This window comes from Physeter macrocephalus, chromosome 18 (genome assembly GCF_002837175.3).
Source record: "Physeter macrocephalus isolate SW-GA chromosome 18, ASM283717v5, whole genome shotgun sequence".
In the NCBI taxonomy this organism is placed as follows: Eukaryota; Metazoa; Chordata; class Mammalia; order Artiodactyla; family Physeteridae; genus Physeter; species Physeter macrocephalus.
The window spans coordinates 40,608,133-40,627,922 of record NC_041231.1 but is presented as its reverse complement, the minus strand read 5'-3'; the positions used below and the strand labels follow the sequence as shown (position 1 = coordinate 40,627,922).

At 40.2% G+C, this 19,790-nt stretch overlaps 1 protein-coding gene across 4 annotated transcripts in view; it reads right to left on the bottom strand.

The window, feature by feature from the left end:
- Positions 1-1,209: 1,209 nt before the first annotated feature.
- The window catches only part of SFMBT1 (Scm like with four mbt domains 1), a 73,902-nt gene continuing 55,321 nt past the window's right edge, over positions 1,210-19,790 (bottom strand). For 2 of the 4 annotated variants that reach the window (XM_028478996.2, XM_028478998.2), the window contains 6 exons: positions 19,517-19,626; positions 18,045-18,220; positions 13,736-13,914; positions 13,310-13,555; positions 12,323-12,451; positions 5,345-7,329 (listed from right to left, as the gene is read on the bottom strand). In XM_028478996.2, the coding sequence (XP_028334797.1) occupies positions 7,189-7,329; positions 12,323-12,451; positions 13,310-13,555; positions 13,736-13,914; positions 18,045-18,220; positions 19,517-19,626 (981 nt within the window). In that variant the 3' untranslated portion in view covers positions 5,345-7,188. Of the gene's footprint in view, positions 1,790-5,344; positions 7,330-12,322; positions 12,452-13,309; positions 13,556-13,735; positions 13,915-18,044; positions 18,221-19,516; positions 19,627-19,790 lie in introns of those variants that run through there. The other 2 variants (XR_008615675.1, XM_028478997.2) reach the window with 2 other exon arrangements.

Below are 19,790 nucleotides of genomic sequence, written 5' to 3'. Positions count from 1 at the left end.
AATACTTCTGGATTCCACCCCCAGATTCCGATTCAGTTGTTCTGAGACGGAGGCCAACAATCTGCATTTTCAGCAAGCAGCCTGGATTATTCTGAGGCAGGTCGTGGAGGAAAACAATCTGACTCCGCACACAAGCATATTCTTTCCAACCCAGACCTTCGGAGTCCTTGTACTTTCCTTGTTAGTACCATTATCCTGGCCAAAGGCTTGTCTTAGATTCATCATTCAGGCCCCGAATCGACTTTTCCTCCCATAAACGTAATTTAAATGGTCATTTCAATCCAACTGCCTTCATTTAAAAATATACAGGGTATATGCTGTAAACACGTGGATATAGCCCCATCTTGTTCATTGTGAATATGATTCATAAAACAAAACCAGGTTGTTGGTATTTGTCAGTCTCCAGGGCCTCCCTCCACACACACTCACATTTATTCCCACTCAACCCTTTCTGACTCCTCAGAACCTGCTCCCTTCCTCTCCTAGGGCCTTTAGTCCCCATTCTGTCACCTACCCTCTCAGCCGCCTCTGGCTTTTCTCCAGACACCTCTTGTTGGTGCTCTCAGGTCCCTGACCAGGACTGTATCCACTTAATGCCAGTGTACACACAGTATTATTCCAGTAGACACTGGGGTACACTTGTTGAACAATAAATACCAAACCTAGGGAAAGTTCCCCTAAAGATAGCCATCAAGAAATTCCAATTACATAAAAGGTTCAATGTTATCCAAAAGCTTTCTTGGTTAATAGGAATATTAACTTGATTATCTGAAGAACACAAATGCTATTGGCTCCGTAGAGCCAATTCTCCAGCCCTTCTCTTACAATGCACTTCCCACACCTCTGTGCCTTTACATGGCATTCTAGCTTCATGGAATACTGTTCCCTTTTCCCTGCTCCATGAACTGCTACTCATGCTTGGAGGCCTGCCTGACCCCCCTGTCCCCACTGTGCATCCACATTACCGTGTGTGTGCTGCTCCACTAGAACTTTTCAGACTGCTAAATTAGATGGCTGTACACACCTCTCTCCCAGCTGAGTGTGAGCCTCCTGAGGGCAGGAACTGATTTTTACTCAGCCTTGAAGCCAACATAGTGCCTGGCACAGAGAGCATGCAACAAAATGCTTTTTAAATTAAATTGATTTTTAATTTATAAAATTAAAAACTCTCCACAAGTATTGACCATGGGAAAATACAGAAAATCAGGTTAAGAAAATAAACAGGTAAGGAAAAATTGCATTACCGTCTTTAAGTCTAAGAAGGTCCCTTATGGGTATGTATGCTCAACAGTTACAGTCCACGTTTAGAGAGAAACAAACAATAGGATGTGTCCTTAAAGCCGAAGAGATTGTAGTTGGGCATAAGGAGATTATGAATTGCTTGAAGACACAGCTCAAGGAAAATTGCACATAGAGCTGAAAAATGAATTTTTTTGACAAAGCAGTGCTCTGCACATCCAGATGTGGAGGAACCCTAAGGCCCGTCGCTGCTGTGCCAAGGCAAATGTAAAGAACACAAGAAGCAGTCTTCAGAGATCGGGGCAGAGTCCTCGGTGCCGGGAGCAAGCTCACTATGGGAAATTCTGCTCTTCCTACCTTTTCTGAATGGCAATTAAAAAGTACCCAGATCCAGAGGGGAAAGGATCAGACAGCAGGATGGGGGGAGAATTCTGGAAAGGTTAATTTTATTGAAGCAGGAAGGAACTTTCTCCTCCATTCAGAGATGATTCTCTGAGGTCCCACTGGAAACAGTTTTGAAGGATTTATTCTGGTCAAGATGCCTTCTTTGCTGTCAAAGGAAGTTAAATATACCTTAAGACCTGTTTTAATTTTCTCACGACCACTTAAAACTGTCATGACATACCACACGTTTATATACACTCTTATTTACAAACCAAAAAAAAAAAAAAAACCCACGCAAAATATTCATCCAAAATAGTTATTTTTTAATCCCTTGAAGTTATACCATCAAACTTGATGGGAGTTATTTTAATAGGTATTCTTGTGCATATTTCTCCTTAAGTATACTTTATCCTCAATGCATAACTTTTAAAATTAAGAGAAAAACAGTAAGCAGGAAGGATACAACGCAATATGCATTTCATTTTGTTCCAAACAAGCAGCTTAAAAAAAAAAAAAAAAAAAAGGGACAACATACATTAAAGTGCATCAGTTCCAACAAGTTAGTATTAGAAAAGGGCCTAAGGACAGTGCTGGAACCAGCCAGGAGTCCCACCCTGGCAGGCCTCTGATTGTCTTCAGAGAATAGTCAACAACAAAAAAAAAAAAAAAAAAAAAAAAGGAAGAGGAAAAAAATGAGCACTTAAAAATCTCAAGAGAAACATTCAAAGTACACTTCCCTAGAGACTTCTTGCAAAAGGAGATAAGTTTTAACTTTGTCTAAACTTTGTAACCTCCCTCAGTCATCTACTTTGTGACTTGATTTGCCCCAAGAGCCTACCTTCATCCTTTCAACACTATTTGCTCACATCCACTCTGCCAAGTTAGGCATGCAGTTAGATAAACTAAAACATGTAGAAACCCAAAGGACTGAGTTCCCACACATCCTGAGAACAGGCACACCTATTAGCAACGGTAGCTTCATGTCACTAGCCAGTGTCATCCTTTGCCTCTAGAAATAGTCGGAGACCCTTGCCTCCCACAGCTTTAACTCCATTACTGCTGGAGTTAAAGACATGTCCGGCAAGGCTGTGGCTTGTTTCCCTTTAAGACAGTCCTTTGCAATAGGCCACAGCACCAGAACAGACCCAAATGGTGTGTCAGGTCAGAAAAGACATAAAGGAATGGAGTTTTAGGCCTACTTCTCCATTCCTCCAACCCCCACTCCTGGTTCTGCTGGTTCTTGCAAAAATCTAAGACTTCTGAAACCCTAGAATGAAGAAAATAGATCTCCAGTGCACTTATGGCCCACCACCTTCTATACCTTCACCCCTAAGGCTGCCCTCAGAAACAGGACTACCTGTGAAATCTGGTACAAGTACAGAGGAAATCCCAGGTGAGCAGGCTTGGAACCAGATCCATTTGGACTGGGCTTGGAGTTTAGAACTCTCCTGCCAAAACTGCAAGTCCATAGGTGACTTATTTAGATAAATTCAAATTTCCAAAGTATGCACATCCTGACACAATGGGAGGGAATCATCAAAATTCACTAGCAAAACATTGTAAAGTGAATAAAATCAAGGAAGAGTTATACGTGCATGAAAGTGATTGATTTCTTTTTGGTTTTGCAGGAGGCTCTGTCCTACAGGGTTTCCAAGCCAGCACCATGACCATGACACATGGTTACTTTGGGTGGACCCAGGACCAAAGACATTCAAATTTTTAAAGGGGGTACCCAGTCCCTACTGAGATTTATACTTCATTTGGTAGTGCTCCCCTCTCCTTCATCTTCAAAAGGCCAACTGATAACACAGAACACTTTTGAACTTACACACACACACACACACACACACACACAAACATCCCCAATATACAGGACCAAAGTTCAAACTTGGTGTGTGTTTCCACTGCCGAGGCGATGCTCCTAACAGCTCTCTCAGAGTATCTGTGGGCATCAATCAAACCAGCACATGGTGTCTTAAATAAATGTCTTTGGTGATAGGCACCAAGTAAACAGAAGTGCCTATGATAGTTTTCCCAATGCCCCCATTTAGTTAAATCTTACCTACAGTTCCCTGATGTTCTGTGTATGCCCCAGAAATACTTTCTGGCTTGGGGGAGGGGACGGTTCTGAGTACTATCCAACCTGAGGCCTCCTAAAGCTTTTACTCTGTATTCAGTTATGGTATTAGTGACTGAATTGGTACAAGAGAACAAGTAAAATGTATTCAAGTCCTCAGGAAGCTTTGGTCCAATGCCCTCTCTCTCACAGTGAGAAAAATTTTACTTCCAGGAGAAGGAGCATAAAAAGGTCAAGTTCTGAACTGGTTTTCTATGACTGCCTCTATCGTAATTCAATAAATATTTACCCAAGAAGCCCATCCCTTCCAGAAGTTGGTAACTATCCTTCCCTGACCTCTTATATCTATAATGTAGATGCTGGGAGCCACCTACAATGCTAAAGAAAGGCAGATATGACAAAAGCTCCCATTAATGCATTTCCTGCATTAGCCACCTCAGTTCTGCTTCAACGGAGAGGAATGGAGGTGGTTTACAAATGAAAACAGCACAGTTCCCAGGAGCCCACAAAATATAGTCAAAATGTCACAGAAAATCTTTGCATGCAGTAAAAGGTTTCCCTAACACACCAACACTACAATAATAGGCTTATATTGGTCAGTCAACTTCAAGGTCCAGGAGCATAGATATAATCCATTCACCTGTTTCCAAGCTTGTCAATTCAGGATCAAAAATGGATCCTGGAAAACTTCCTGACCTTAGGGAGGCTATGGAGCCAGCTGAAGGTGAAATTTAGACAAATACCATCCCTCATAATGTACCTCGCACAGATTTAAGAGGTTGGTATCTTTAAAAACCAAAGTTCATATACCTATTGCAGCATAACAAACATTTTACCCCAACATGGTGAGCTGTTATCAGGCTTAATATCTGTTTTAGAATCACTACAATCAGACTGTCGCTGCTGGCCAGTCCAGCCCCAGCCACATTATGAGGCAAATGGAGTCTAAATTTTATACTTAAAAATAAAAAAAAAAGCCCCGTGCCAAATTCCCAAACAATTATCCTCTCTTCTCTGACAGCCAGGAATAGGGGCTGAGGGTATATAATACTTCTTTAATGTAGCTGCCTGATAAACTACTATCTTGGTATGAGAATGCAAAAAATATTAAGGGAAACCCTACTTACTTGTCCAATTTGAGTCAGTTTCTCTCTGGGAGAAAGCTGAGCTTGAATAATCATGGCATAAATAGACAAGTTGGCTGCGGCCCGACTCTACATGATCAGAGACTACTACTTAGGGCCGTGTGTTTCATCTTGCAGGGGCTTTGCCCCCTCACCTGTGAAGGGAGGTGTTTTAAATTCTATGGTTTCTGAAGAAGTCAAGAGAGAGAGAATATAACATATTCACTGTTGCATTTGGTAAATTCTCTCTCATAGAAAATCTCATTTTCCTAAATAAGACAGCAATGTTAATTAGTTCCAGACTTTTTTTTTCATTGATCTTCTTCAAGGAACTCTGCCTTAGTGCCTTGACTGCTGAGCTCTCAGGAAATTTTATTATGCAAGATACCCGCCTCCCCCGCCCCCCCCGCCGCCCACGCCCCCCCCCACCACCCCCCCGCCACGCCGAAACTCTATCTACTTAATGCTAATTGTTCCCAAGCATCATATATATGCTTCTCTTCCAGGGGCATAGAATCAATCAAAACTTTAAAAACTATATCTCCAATAAGTTCAAACATATTAACTTCTACTTAAATGAAGCGTCTTTCCAGGTATATCTGGTAGGAAACCTAAGGAAAGAGTTGATGCTTTAATATATGGTTTGGTTGGAGGGCCTGAGTTAAGGTGGTTCATCAATTATCCAATGAAGATAAGATTCAGACTACAAATGTTTGCCAAGGTCCATAAAAACACGTGGAGCAGTGGGGGAAGAAAAGGAAAAAATCACAATCAGCTTAAATTTAATAAAATTACCTTATATTTGTATAGCTGTTTAGAATTTACCCAGTTTGTAGTTTTAAAACATTTTTAAATCTTGAAGAGGAATGATTAGGTTATATATTTGCAGGTAACTAGGATAATTAAAACACACACACACACACACACACACTCTCAGCAAAGCAAACCATTTAAAGGAAGCAACCTATATATCTTTCCTCATTTCACATGGCTGGAACAGTACAGCAAATGCTATTATTCTATAATAGCTAACAGTGCAATCATAAGTGAAAATTTGCCTGTTTAATACCAACTTGAGCTGGGTCAAAAGAAACACCTAAAAGAAAACTTGAGTTGTTGAGTGGGAACTGACCGTAGAATACATTCAATTTAAAGATTTAACCAAAGAAAGGGTACACGTGACTGGGCAAAGACATTTCTAGAATCCTTAACCATCTCTCAATCTTCATCCAGCCACTGAGGACATACTGTGACGGAAATGCCATGCTCTGCATCACCCCTCCTAAAACTTATTTTCTCTGTTGTGCTTCTACACTATCTGCCTGGAGACACCGAGAAAGATGGGGAAATGGGCTTTACTGTGGGTCCAGGGAACATCTACTGATTTTTACCCAAAGTGAGGACTCTCAAAATGAAAGCCAAACAACTGTAGAAAAAATTAAACACAAAATAAAAGCCTCTGAAGTCCCTCTGAGAACTAACAGGGAGAAAGCAATTCAACTGAAATAGCAACAATCTTTGAACTACTTGAAACAGGCAGCCCAACCTGGGTCAAGATGCAAAACAATAACAGTAGAGTTCTTAGATCAGTCAGTTAAGGAATTGGTGTTAAGTGCCACACATTATTTTTAAGAAAGCAAACAGTGTTTTTTTTTCCTCCAACTCTGTCATAGTTTTAGTGTTCATGTAGCTTAAAAATGGTATCATTAAAACAACCTCATACATGGCTAAAAGCTCAATTATCAACAGAGGTAGTAAACAAAGGAACTCCTAAGAATAGATTTTAAAATGGATCAGAGTTTGACTGTACATTCAAAACCCTAGAGCCACATAATCATCCCCAAAATGAACTGTTTTAATTTAAAAAAGCTTAAAAAACACAATGACAATGAAGCACTGATGTGCCTTAGGCACAGTCCCAAATCAGTGCTGACTTAAAGCTATGTTCTCTCTTTCCAAGAAAGAGAAAGCAGAGAACAAAGTTCAATCTACAATGGGAAGGAACAGAAAGAACAAAAAGAAAACCAAAAGGGTGCTTTCCAGCAACCTAGATTATTCTTCGTTTTCAGGCCACACCAGTGGAAATGCTTATTCTTCTTATATAGTCTTTTCTTCACAACCTTTATTTTTTTAAAACTGCAATCTGCTGAACAAGAGATGCCCACATTTTCACTGGCAGGAGAGCCACTTCTGTGCAGTTTTTGCTTACTCAGTGTGGGTCCTCCTTCCCTGAAAGTGCAAAGAGAGCAAGCCGACACCTGCAGGGCCCAGAGCCCCAGGACTATTTCAGCTCCACTTGTAGAGCAGGGCGAAGGATTTGCTGCATTTGTGCTTCAAAGATACAGCTCACTTTGGTTGTCCTTCTCAGTTGGCAAACTGTTCATAAAAAGCAAACTTGATCCTCTCTATGTGATGGCAAAGTTTGATGGCAGGGCCCAGTTTTAAGTCCATGCACTCTTGAACGGTGGGAAGGGTAAGGAGCAACAGGGCCTGCCCATCAATTTCCTGTTAAAGCATAAAATACAAATCATCTGTGATGTGCATATGAGTGGGAGCTCGACCATTACAGCCCTGGTTCACTTCGCTTTGTCAAAATCAAAAGTCCCTGTGCTTTTCCTTTCATTACTTTTTCCCTTTAAATAAGTATCACACACTTCCTTTTAAATGCCTCTCATAGTCCTCCATACTAATCAATCTTCAGAATTAGTAATAAAACACACACACACACACACACACACACAAACATCCCCAATATACAGGACCAAAGTTCAAACTTGGTGTGTGTTTCCACTGCCGAGGCGATGCTCCTAACAGCTCTCTCAGAGTATCTGTGGGCATCAATCAAACCAGCACATGGTGTCTTAAATAAATGTCTTTGGTGATAGGCACCAAGTAAACAGAAGTGCCTATGATAGTTTTCCCAATGCCCCCATTTAGTTAAATCTTACCTACAGTTCCCTGATGTTCTGTGTATGCCCCAGAAATACTTTCTGGCTTGGGGGAGGGGACGGTTCTGAGTACTATCCAACCTGAGGCCTCCTAAAGCTTTTACTCTGTATTCAGTTATGGTATTAGTGACTGAATTGGTACAAGAGAACAAGTAAAATGTATTCAAGTCCTCAGGAAGCTTTGGTCCAATGCCCTCTCTCTCACAGTGAGAAAAATTTTACTTCCAGGAGAAGGAGCATAAAAAGGTCAAGTTCTGAACTGGTTTTCTATGACTGCCTCTATCGTAATTCAATAAATATTTACCCAAGAAGCCCATCCCTTCCAGAAGTTGGTAACTATCCTTCCCTGACCTCTTATATCTATAATGTAGATGCTGGGAGCCACCTACAATGCTAAAGAAAGGCAGATATGACAAAAGCTCCCATTAATGCATTTCCTGCATTAGCCACCTCAGTTCTGCTTCAACGGAGAGGAATGGAGGTGGTTTACAAATGAAAACAGCACAGTTCCCAGGAGCCCACAAAATATAGTCAAAATGTCACAGAAAATCTTTGCATGCAGTAAAAGGTTTCCCTAACACACCAACACTACAATAATAGGCTTATATTGGTCAGTCAACTTCAAGGTCCAGGAGCATAGATATAATCCATTCACCTGTTTCCAAGCTTGTCAATTCAGGATCAAAAATGGATCCTGGAAAACTTCCTGACCTTAGGGAGGCTATGGAGCCAGCTGAAGGTGAAATTTAGACAAATACCATCCCTCATAATGTACCTCGCACAGATTTAAGAGGTTGGTATCTTTAAAAACCAAAGTTCATATACCTATTGCAGCATAACAAACATTTTACCCCAACATGGTGAGCTGTTATCAGGCTTAATATCTGTTTTAGAATCACTACAATCAGACTGTCGCTGCTGGCCAGTCCAGCCCCAGCCACATTATGAGGCAAATGGAGTCTAAATTTTATACTTAAAAATAAAAAAAAAAGCCCCGTGCCAAATTCCCAAACAATTATCCTCTCTTCTCTGACAGCCAGGAATAGGGGCTGAGGGTATATAATACTTCTTTAATGTAGCTGCCTGATAAACTACTATCTTGGTATGAGAATGCAAAAAATATTAAGGGAAACCCTACTTACTTGTCCAATTTGAGTCAGTTTCTCTCTGGGAGAAAGCTGAGCTTGAATAATCATGGCATAAATAGACAAGTTGGCTGCGGCCCGACTCTACATGATCAGAGACTACTACTTAGGGCCGTGTGTTTCATCTTGCAGGGGCTTTGCCCCCTCACCTGTGAAGGGAGGTGTTTTAAATTCTATGGTTTCTGAAGAAGTCAAGAGAGAGAGAATATAACATATTCACTGTTGCATTTGGTAAATTCTCTCTCATAGAAAATCTCATTTTCCTAAATAAGACAGCAATGTTAATTAGTTCCAGACTTTTTTTTTCATTGATCTTCTTCAAGGAACTCTGCCTTAGTGCCTTGACTGCTGAGCTCTCAGGAAATTTTATTATGCAAGATACCCGCCTGGCTATCTGTCAGGCTTGACCTTTAAAGATATGACACTTTTCATTCATATAGAGATAAAAAGTTGCAGAATAGAGAATAACATTTATCTTATTGGAGGTTTACAGGAACATTGTGACCAGACTTACATGGACAGCTGTAACAACAAAGGATTATCACAACACTCCCAGGGCAATAACCAGCCACACCCGCTCCCCACTTAGCATAAAAGAAGCTTGAGGGACTTCCCTGGGGGCACAGTGGTTAAGAATTCACCTGCCAATGCAGGGGGCACAGGTTCAAGCCCTGGTCTGGGAAGATCCCACATGCAGTGGACCAACTAAGCCTGTGCACCACAACTACTGAGCCCACGCGCCACAACTACTGAAGCCTGTGCACCTAGAGCCCGTGCTCCGCAACGAGAAACCACTGCAATGAGAAGCCCGGACAGCACAACAAAGAGTAGCCCCCACTCTCCGCAACTAGAGAAAGCCCGCCCGCAACAACGAAGACCCAACGCAGCCATAAATAAATAAATAAATAAATAAATACTCAATGTGATTTAAAAAAAAAAAAAGAAGCTTGACTTCTAACTCGGTTAAGATGATTCTTTGGGACACCAGTCTGTCACCTTCTCGGTCTGCTGGCTTTCCAAATAAAGTCACTATTCCTTGTCCCAACACCTCGCCTCTCGATTTATTGGCCTGTTGTGTGACAAGCAGTAGAGTTTGGACTCAGTAACATCCCTACCTCACTCCCTCTTGTATTCCTCTTCCAGTCAAAGTCAGGTGGCCCTTCTACGGGGCTACAGTAACAATGCTCCTTTGGGTCAATGGGTGGTAACAGTTTTCCACTGTTGAGTCCCTGGGTGCTTCATCATTCCTTGTTTTTTCTCTTACCCTGACTAAATGGTCTCTTCATTAACTCTGATGTGCTCTTTGAGTACCCCATCTCTTCTTGCAAAGGTGTTAAATGATAACTCTATTAATAAACTCTTTGAAAGAAGACACATCTGATCATTCAGAGTGGCATAAGATTTGAAAGAAAGGTGTGTTCATTCACTCAAGCACATATGCAGTTCTTGGCACCTAAACAGGAAAAGAACCTGTCCTACTGCCTGCTGATGGCTTGCACAGTAACTTCCTCCTCAGAGAGAGGACGAATTCCAGCCCAGTTCTTATCCTCATGGAGACAGAATCCTTGCCATAGAAAATTTTCCTTTAAAAAGTGCTGTGTGCTACAATCTCTTCAAAAATTGGTTTTGTGGTACCTTCTAAAGCTGGACATAAGTATACCTTATGACCCAGCAATTCCATTCCACCAAAAGAAATGAGTACATGTATTCATCAAAAGGAATGAACATAGTTGCATTATTTATAATAATCCCAAACTAGGAACTACCATATGGTGATATATTCATACAGTGAAATACTATACATTAAGAATGATCTATTGATATATGCAACATGGATGAACCTCACATAATGTTGAAAAAAGCCAGACACACAAAAAGGTACATGATTCCATCATTATAAAGTTTAAAAACAGGCAAAACCAATCTGTAAGCGGTGGAAGTCATGAAAGAAATTACTCTGAAGTAGGAGGGGGACAGTGTGGTAGTGTTCATGTGTTGGGAAAATTCATCATTACTGTACACTTTCTACTTGTGCACTATTCTGCATGTACATTGTATTTGAATTAAAAGTTTACATTTTAGAAAGTGCCATGTGGAATCGCTGCATGTCAGAGACACTCTTGTACCAGAAAATTGTTTTAGGGCTTCCTGTGTCTAGAGTGGGCTCCACAGGAGGTAGAAGACTTTTGTGTCTGCCCCCTGGTATCCAGCTTCCCAGCCCGTGAGACAACAAGCACTCCCAGAATGAGCCCACAGTCTACAGAAGCAGTAGCAAGTACTGCTCAGAACTAGCTCTGCCACCTGCTGTTAGGCCAGGGTCAGTGAAACAGAATGGGCCCTTTTTGAAGACATTTTGGTCTTTCCCAGCCCTCCACCATGAGCTGTGTGGCCCTGGAAAATTCTCTTCCTCTCTCCAAGACTCAGATTCCTCCTCTGGAAATTGAGGGAGGGTACCAGATGCCAGAGATCCCCAAAGCTCACCTAAGGCAATTAAAATGCAAATTTGGGATTTCCCTGGTGGTCCAGTGGTTAAGAACCCGCCTTCCAATGCAGGGGACGCGGGTTCTATCCCTGGTGGGGGTAATAGATCCCACATGCTGTGGGGCAACTAAGCCTAGGCACTGCAACTACTGAGCCCACACGCTCTGCAGCCTGTGTGCCACAACTACTGAGCCTGTCCATCACAACTAGAGAGCCCACGTGCCACAACTAGAGAGAAGCCTGCATGCCGCAACTAAGACCCAACACAGCCAAATAAATTTAAAAAAAAAAGAATGAGTAATAAAAGTTTTACCAAGGGTAAGAATCCATTCTGCTCTGTAGAAATCCAGTAAATTAACTAGCCTACAGTAGTAACCGGCAACTAAATGTGCCAGAAAAAATATCTTTTTAGAGGACTCTTTCTAAATCTGAAAGAAAATATTACCTATAAACTGCAATGTTTTCCTACTCTGTAACATTCATAAAAGCCTGACCAGCTTTTCAAAGATGTTCAGTTTTGAATCTCCTCAATTATCAAAACAAAATTTATTTCAATATTTAAGGCCACAGACTATTTCTGTTAGAGCCTAACACATTATAGATGTTAATTATATTTTAAAACAAGCAGATTGTTATTTTGGAAAAGAGGAGGAAAGTAAGTATAGCATGCGTAATTTTAAGCTATTTAATAGGGGATGGAAACAAACTCTTAGGAAAAATGAGAATGCAATAATAATCTGCTTCAACTATGGAGGCAGTCAGATAAGTAACTTTTTATCATAGTTCTACTCCTGAGAAGGGAAATAATTTTTTTTTGTTTTGGATAGAAATATTTTTCCTTAGACTTGTAAATAAATTGCTATTACCTCCACAGCCCTCTGCTAAAGAGATACATTACTAAAATCTCAAGGTCTTTGTGATTACCTGGTCTAGGAATATTCTTGCTAACGGAGCACAGTCGGTGGATCTGATGAACCGCACAACATCCGCCACACTCCACTTCAGGGGGTTACTGTCCAGGTGAAGCCTTTCAGAAACTTCAATCCTTATTTCCTTCATTCCCCACAACAAAAGCAAACCAAATGGTGTTAGAGCTATTTCATTCTAAGAAAGTCTCTACATAAAGTCACAACCCTTTAAGGCAGGATTTAAAGTGGTTTTAGGACATGATTTCTCCCAGCAAGGATGGCAAAGGTCCATACACATTAGGTAATCAGGAAATGTTTGTCTTTTATAATAAGAAATATTAACGGACAAGAATTCATCTCAAAGTTTCAGCACAAATAATTTGGACAATTTAACAGAGAAAAATAGTTTTAAAATCTTGCACTTGTTCCTTGGTTTATTTCAGGTCACTCTCTGGCAGGGTGCAGAAGTAAATGGGCTGGTATTTCCAATAAGAGAAGGCTTAACTAAATTATCAGGAGAAATCGGTTTTAACCACTTCCGTTCACAGACTATATTTAAAAAGCAATTCAGTTTTAAAACACTAACTTAACTGCCATTCTTATAATGCATGTATGTGTTAATACGCATGTATGAATCTACCAAACAAAATGGTTTAATCAGAACCAAAAATTTATTACTACAAAACCATATATATTATGAAAACTATCAAAAGGCAGTTTTCCCTAAACTAAATGACAAGTTACTAATAAACTACCAATGAAACTTTTTTTTTACTTAAAACAAGCAGCCATTCTGAGAGAGACTTTCCTCCTGATAAGTAGTTGATCTCCAAATAATCCTTGAAACACAAGTAAATCACTGAATTTGGAATGTTTTAAAAAAAGACCCAGGAAATTCAACTGAAGCCATAGTGAAATAAGTGTAACGCCATCATTAACGGTTAGATTCTAGAGGGAAATTGTCAAGAGAGAAAAAAAGACACTGTAGTTTTAAAACGGGTACCTTTGGTGAAGGAGGTTTATTCTCATCATCAGAAAATGAAAAAGTGCGAAGCTCTCTTTTTCTTCTCTGTGTGTCTGGAGGCAGTGATGTGGATATCTCACTTTGCGTGGGAGAGGAGGAGCATGATTTTTTTTCTGACATTTCTGACTCTTCCTGTAGCTCATCCTGTTGCTCAGATGTACTGCCCTCACTTAGGGAATCATCATCCCCTTCATCTGGGTCATCCTCATCTTCACCTCCACTTCCCTAGAGGACAAGGAGAGAAGTCTCATTGAAATTCAGGACAAATCAGTTCCTGGACCACGAGACCATCTTCCATTGGCCAGAGATGCGAATAGAAAGACCTGCAGGTATTCCTTCTGTCTGTATTGTAAAGCACGGATATCTTGGCTTCTAGACATTACAGGTACATCACAGATCTCGTACCTGGGGAGAGCCCGCTGGGGTATTATCAACAGATGCAGAGGAGCGTTTCTTCTTATGAACAAAAACATTTTTTCGCCTCTTTCTCCTCTTACTCGCTTTTTTCAGGGCACATGCTAAGTTACTATGCCCACCAGGTGGCCTCCCAATTCTTTTATTTTTCTTCTTTCCATAGTAGTGTGCTAAATGTGAATGACAAAGAAAAATGAAGTAGCTTCATTATTTTTGTGTACCTCAAACCACAAGAAATTCCACTAGCATAGCACAACATGGGTACAGTGTATCTGATTAAGGTTAAATTCCATACAATGGAATAATCTTGACTATAGATTCTGAATATACAGTTTGATTAGTAACTGACAAATGCATAAACCTGAATAATCCTCCCCCTAACAAGACACAGAACATCTCCATTAACCTAGAAAGTTCCCAGGGTCACTTCCTAGTTAGTCCCCCTCACCAGAAGTAATCATTATTCTAATTTCCATCACTATAGATTAGTTTTGCCTCATCTAAGGAATCATTCAGTAAATACTTTTTCCAAAAAGGCTTCTTTTACTCAGTATAATTTTTTTTTAAGTGTTTCTTCTTTTTTTAAAATTTTAACTTTTAAAAAATCTTTGGCTGCATTGGGTCTTCGTTGCTGCACGTGGGCTTTCTCTAGTTGCGGTGAGCGGGGGCTACTCTTAGTTGCATGGGCTTCTCATTGTGGTGGCTTCTCTTGCTGCGGAGCACGGGCTCTAGGCGCACAGGCTTCAGTAGTTGCAGCACGTGGGCTCAGTAGTTATGGCACACAGGCCCTAGAGCATGTAGGCTTCAGTAGTTGCGGCACACGGGCTCTAGGGCGTGCAGGCTCAGTAGTTGTGGCGTGCGTGCTCTAGAACGCAGGGTCAGTAGTTGTGGCGCATGGGCTTAGTTGCTCTGCGGCATGTGGGATCCTCCCAGACCAGGGATCAAACCGCGTCCCCTGCATTGGCAGGCGGATTGGCTTCTTAACCACTGCACCACCAGGGAAGTCCCAGCATAATGTTTTTGAGTTTCATCTATGTTGTGTGTATGAGTAGTTCATTTCTTCATATTGATGAAGAGCATTCCATTGTATGAATATACCGGTTTATCTATTCTCCTGCTGATGGGCCCCTGGTTGTTTCCAGATTTTGGCAATTATTAAGTTGTAGTGAACATTCTTGTACAAGGTTTTAGTGGGCAATGTTTTCATCTTCCTTGGGTAAATACCTAGGAATGGAATTGTTGGATCATATGGTAGACATATGATTACCTTTAATGAGACTGCTAACAGTTTTCCAAAAGGGTTATATAATTTTACACTCCACCAGCAATGTATGAGAGATGTAGCTGCTCTGTACACCTCCGCCAACATGTGGGATTGTCAGTAATTTTCATTTTAGCCAATCTAGTGGATATATAGTAATTTCTTATCGTAGTTTAAATCTGCACTTCCCTGACAACTAATGCTACTGAGCACATTTTCATGTAATTATTGGCCATTTGCATATCTTTTTTTGGTGAAGCGTTTATTCAAGTCTTTTTTTTTTTTGTGGTACGTGGGTCTCTCACTGTTGTGGCCTCTCCCGTCGCGGAGCACAGGCTCCGGACGCGCAGGCTCAGCGGCCATGGCTCATGGGCCCAGCCGCTCCGCGGCATGTGGGATCCTCCCAGACCGGGGCACGAACCCGTGTCCCCTGCATCGGCAGGCGGACTCTCAACCACTGCGCCACCAGGGAAGCCCTATTCAAGTCTTTTATTCACTTTCTTAAATGGTTTTCTCTGTTTATTTAATTTTTTACTGAGATATAATTCACATAACATAAAATCCGTCATCTGTACATATTCAGCGGTCTTTAGACACAGACTATGAATGAATACACTGTTGTGCACCCATCACCACTATCAATTACCAGATCATTTTGTTTCTCTTTTTATTTACTTATTTTTAAATTGAGGTAAAAGTCACATAACAAACAACTAAACATATAAAAATGTACAATTTAGTGGTATTAGTGTAGTCACAATGTTGTACAACTACCAGCTTTCTCTAGTTTCAAAACTCCTCTTTTTATTGAGTTGTGAGAGTTTTTAATATATTCTGGAGACAAGTTCTTTGTTGGATATATGTATTTAGAATATTTTCTCATCTGTGCCCCCTCAGGGATGCCAAAACAAACAAATAAACAGGAATATTTTCTCCAAGACTGTGGATTATCTTTTCCTTTTTATAAATAGTATTATTAAGAGAGCAAAAGTTTTAATTTTGGTAATGTTTAATGTATTAGTTTTTCCTTCAGGTTAGTGAATTCTGTGTCCTCTCTAAGCAACCTTTGCCTAGCTCAAGATCTTCAGGATACCTCTTTTGTTTTCTTCTAGAAGCTTTATAGTTTAGCTTTTACATTAGGTCTATGATTAATTACCTTGAATAAGTTTTTGTATATAGTGAGGTGGAGCCAAGGAGTTCTGTTTTTGCATTTTCGATTTGGATATCCAATTGTACCAGTGAAAGAAATTCCTTTCCCATTAAATTTATCATTTTTGTTGAAAATTCTTTAACTACATAAGTTTGTCTCTATTTCTGGACCCTCTATTCTGTCCCATCACTCTATTTGACTATTCTTTCATCAATACCTCACTTTTGATTACTATAGTTTAAGGTAAAACTTGAAGTCAGATAGAGTAAGCCCTCCAACTTTACTCTTCTTTTTCAGGATTGTTTTGACTATTTTAGGTCCTTTGTATTTTCATATAAATTTTAGAATATAGAGACAATTCCAAAAATGAAATATACATAGTTTAGCTCTGAGTTACATATTAAAGTAATATCAAAATATAACGTAATTTTTTGCAAAAAATGAATACTAAAGGATATAAATCCATTTGATATCATTCAAATTACTAATTGGGAAAAATTACAGAGTCCTAAAATCTAGGCTAATTTCCATTATATCATTGTGAAAAATAAATTCAAGACAAAAAGCATAACATAATCCACATACTTCCAAAGGCTCAAATTGGTGTACTTATACATGTGCTTATATGAATAGTACATTTCACTTAGCCACTAATCATTGCAATTTACTAAACTAAGTGCTGAATCTGACACAATAATAATAAGTTAGACAAACCCTGCTCTTAAGGAGTTTACAATCCAATAAATATAAGTAGAAACTAGGTTATATACTCTCATATGATTTTGTGATTCATATACTAATTAGAAAATTGTCATGCTAAATATGGACCTTGGATCAGCAGCATCACCAGCATCTGGGAACTTGTTGGAAATGCAAACACTTAGGCCCCAGATACCCACAGGCCTGATGAACCAGAACCTCTATTTTAACAAGATCCTCAGATAATTTGCATGCATGATAAAGTTTAAGAGGCCCAAAATTAGAGACCCCCCCTAAAAGAAATCTTCAAGTTTAACAAGGTAAAATCCACCTCTGTATTAATTCTCCTAAGTGACATCAGGGCTTGTGGGATTTAAGGAAAAGTAGGATCAGAATTTTGTGTTTGGGTAACAACGCCTTGAGAAGACTCCAAATTAAACATTTCATTCCGAATGCCTTTTTTTTTTTTTTTGCAGTTTCACAAAAGATAAGCAATGAGAGGCAGCAGGTGTTGTTATGACATACTCCTGCCTCCTTCCCAGCACTCTCACCCCAATGTCTACACAGCTAGCTTTCCTGCTTCCTTCACTTCCTTGGCCACCTGTATGAACAGCACCCCACCTACTAGCCTTCCTCACTCTCCTATTTTGCTTATTTTGCTTCATTTTTCTCCATAGTACTTCTCTCTATTTGTTCACTTGTTTATTATCTATCTCCCACATTAAGATGTAAACTCAATGAGGAAAGGAATTTTTTTCCTTACATTTGTATCCCAGTGTTAGAACAGTGGCAGCACACAGTGGACCCGTGATAAATACATGCAGATTGTATAAACAGATTCCATATCCTATTAGATGCAACAGTTAATTTATATACACTCTGTACATAAAGGTTGGCAAACTAGGGCCTGTAGGCCAAATGTGACCCATGGCCTGTTTTGGTATGGCCCACAAGCTAAAAATAGTATTTACATTTTTAAAAGTGTTCTTTTAAAAAATTAAAATAAAACAAAACAAAAAGAATATGCTAAAGAGATCCTATGACCCATAGCCTAAAATATTATTATCTGGCCCTTTATAGAAAAAGTTTGCATACCTCTGCTATATCTGAATGTCTGCAAAATAAAAACCTTCCAGGATATGAGATATGGTCAGCGGCTACAGTTAACAAATTAAAAAAACTTGACTTACTATATTTAGTCTTTGTAAGTACAGAGCAGTTCTCTGAACACTTATCCAGAACCATCCGTGGACCAAAGAGATTAGGACAGCACTCCAGTTTGATACAGGTTTGCCGGCAGAATTCAGTCACCCGATCTGCTGTTTTCACTATCTCGACAGTAGCTCGATAACTCTTTCCTTTGTATCTGCCATTGGAAGACATCAGATACCAAGTTTATTGGGCTAGTGATTACACAGAGAAAAATCAAGTATATTAACAGACCTGAAAAATATTTTTGCTTCTTAGAATATTCTATGTCCCTTACAGTTTGAGGACTCTGAAAACAATGAGGAATTTATATTGTACTTAAATTTATAATCTAGTAAGCTATGACAACTAAAAGCTGACTTTTTTTTTTTTTTTTTTTTTTTTTTTTGTGGTATGCTGGCCTCCCTCTCGACGCGGAGCACAGGCTCCGGACGCGCAGGCCCAGCGGCCACGGCCCACGGGCCCAGCCGCTCCGCGGCATGTGGGAGCCCCCCAGACCGGGGCGCGAACTCGGTTCCCCTGCATCGGCAGGCGGACGCGCAACCGCTGCGCCACCAGGGAAGCCCAAAGCTGACTTTTTAAATTAGCAAAATAAGGTCCCTGCTTTCTGTTCCTATGTTTAAGGTTTTCAAATAATAACTTCTACACTAACCACTAAAAAAAAAGTGACTTTCATTAAGTCTTTCTTGACCCTAGAGTAGTGGTTCCACGAGTATGGTCCACGGACCAATATAACCTGCCAACTGTTACCCATCCATGACAAGATGAGGTCAGAAAACAAGAACAAATGTTTTATAAACTTTCACAGTAATTTGCAAAAGTAATTTTATGGCTCTTAAATCTAGTAACAAAAAAGCTGTTCCTGCATTGTATGTCTTTTGAATTCCATATTTTTGTAACTCATTTTTACTACATTTTATAAAAGTATAATAGAATAGCAACTTAAAAAAGAAAACAAACCTGGTCCTTTACCACAAATAGTTGAAGAAGCACTGCCCAAGGGAACATAAGTATCCTAATATTATCCATTGAAGAATCAATTCTGTGACCTGTTAAGCATGATTAAGAATAAAGGGCAGGGGGGGCTTCCCTGGTGGCACAGTGGTTAAGAATCCGCCTGCCAATGCAGGGGACATGGGTTCAAGCCCTGGTCCAGGAAGATCCCACATGCCTCAGAGCAACTAAGCCTGTGAGCCACAACTACTGAGCCTGCGAGCTGCAACTACTGAGCCCATGTGCCACAATTACTGAAGCCCGCGTGCCTAGAGTCTGTGCTCTGCAACAAGAGAAGCCACCACAATGAGAAGCCCACGCACCGCAACAAAGAGTAGCCCCTGCTAGCCACAACTAGAGAAAGCCCGCATGCAGCAATGAAGACCCCTAATGCAGCCAAAAAAAAAAAAAAAAGAAAAAAAAGAAAAGAAAAGAATAAAGGGCAGGGGAGCCTACTCACTTGGCCTTGAGGACTTCCCCACATCCATGCCACACAGAGTCTTTGTCCAGCTGCAGCTCCCGAAGGACACGACTGGGTTTATAGGCTGCATTGATCAGTAAAGTGAGGACCTGTGCTCCATTTTTAAAGCAGAAATATGGGTTGGGGAGGAGAAAAGCAGACGATTAGAACCTTGCTATTCCCTAGAATGTCACCTAGGTGATTAATTCTAGTCATATTAATTAACAAACATTAACAAAATAATAATACTGAAGATATGACAGTTGACCAAAGT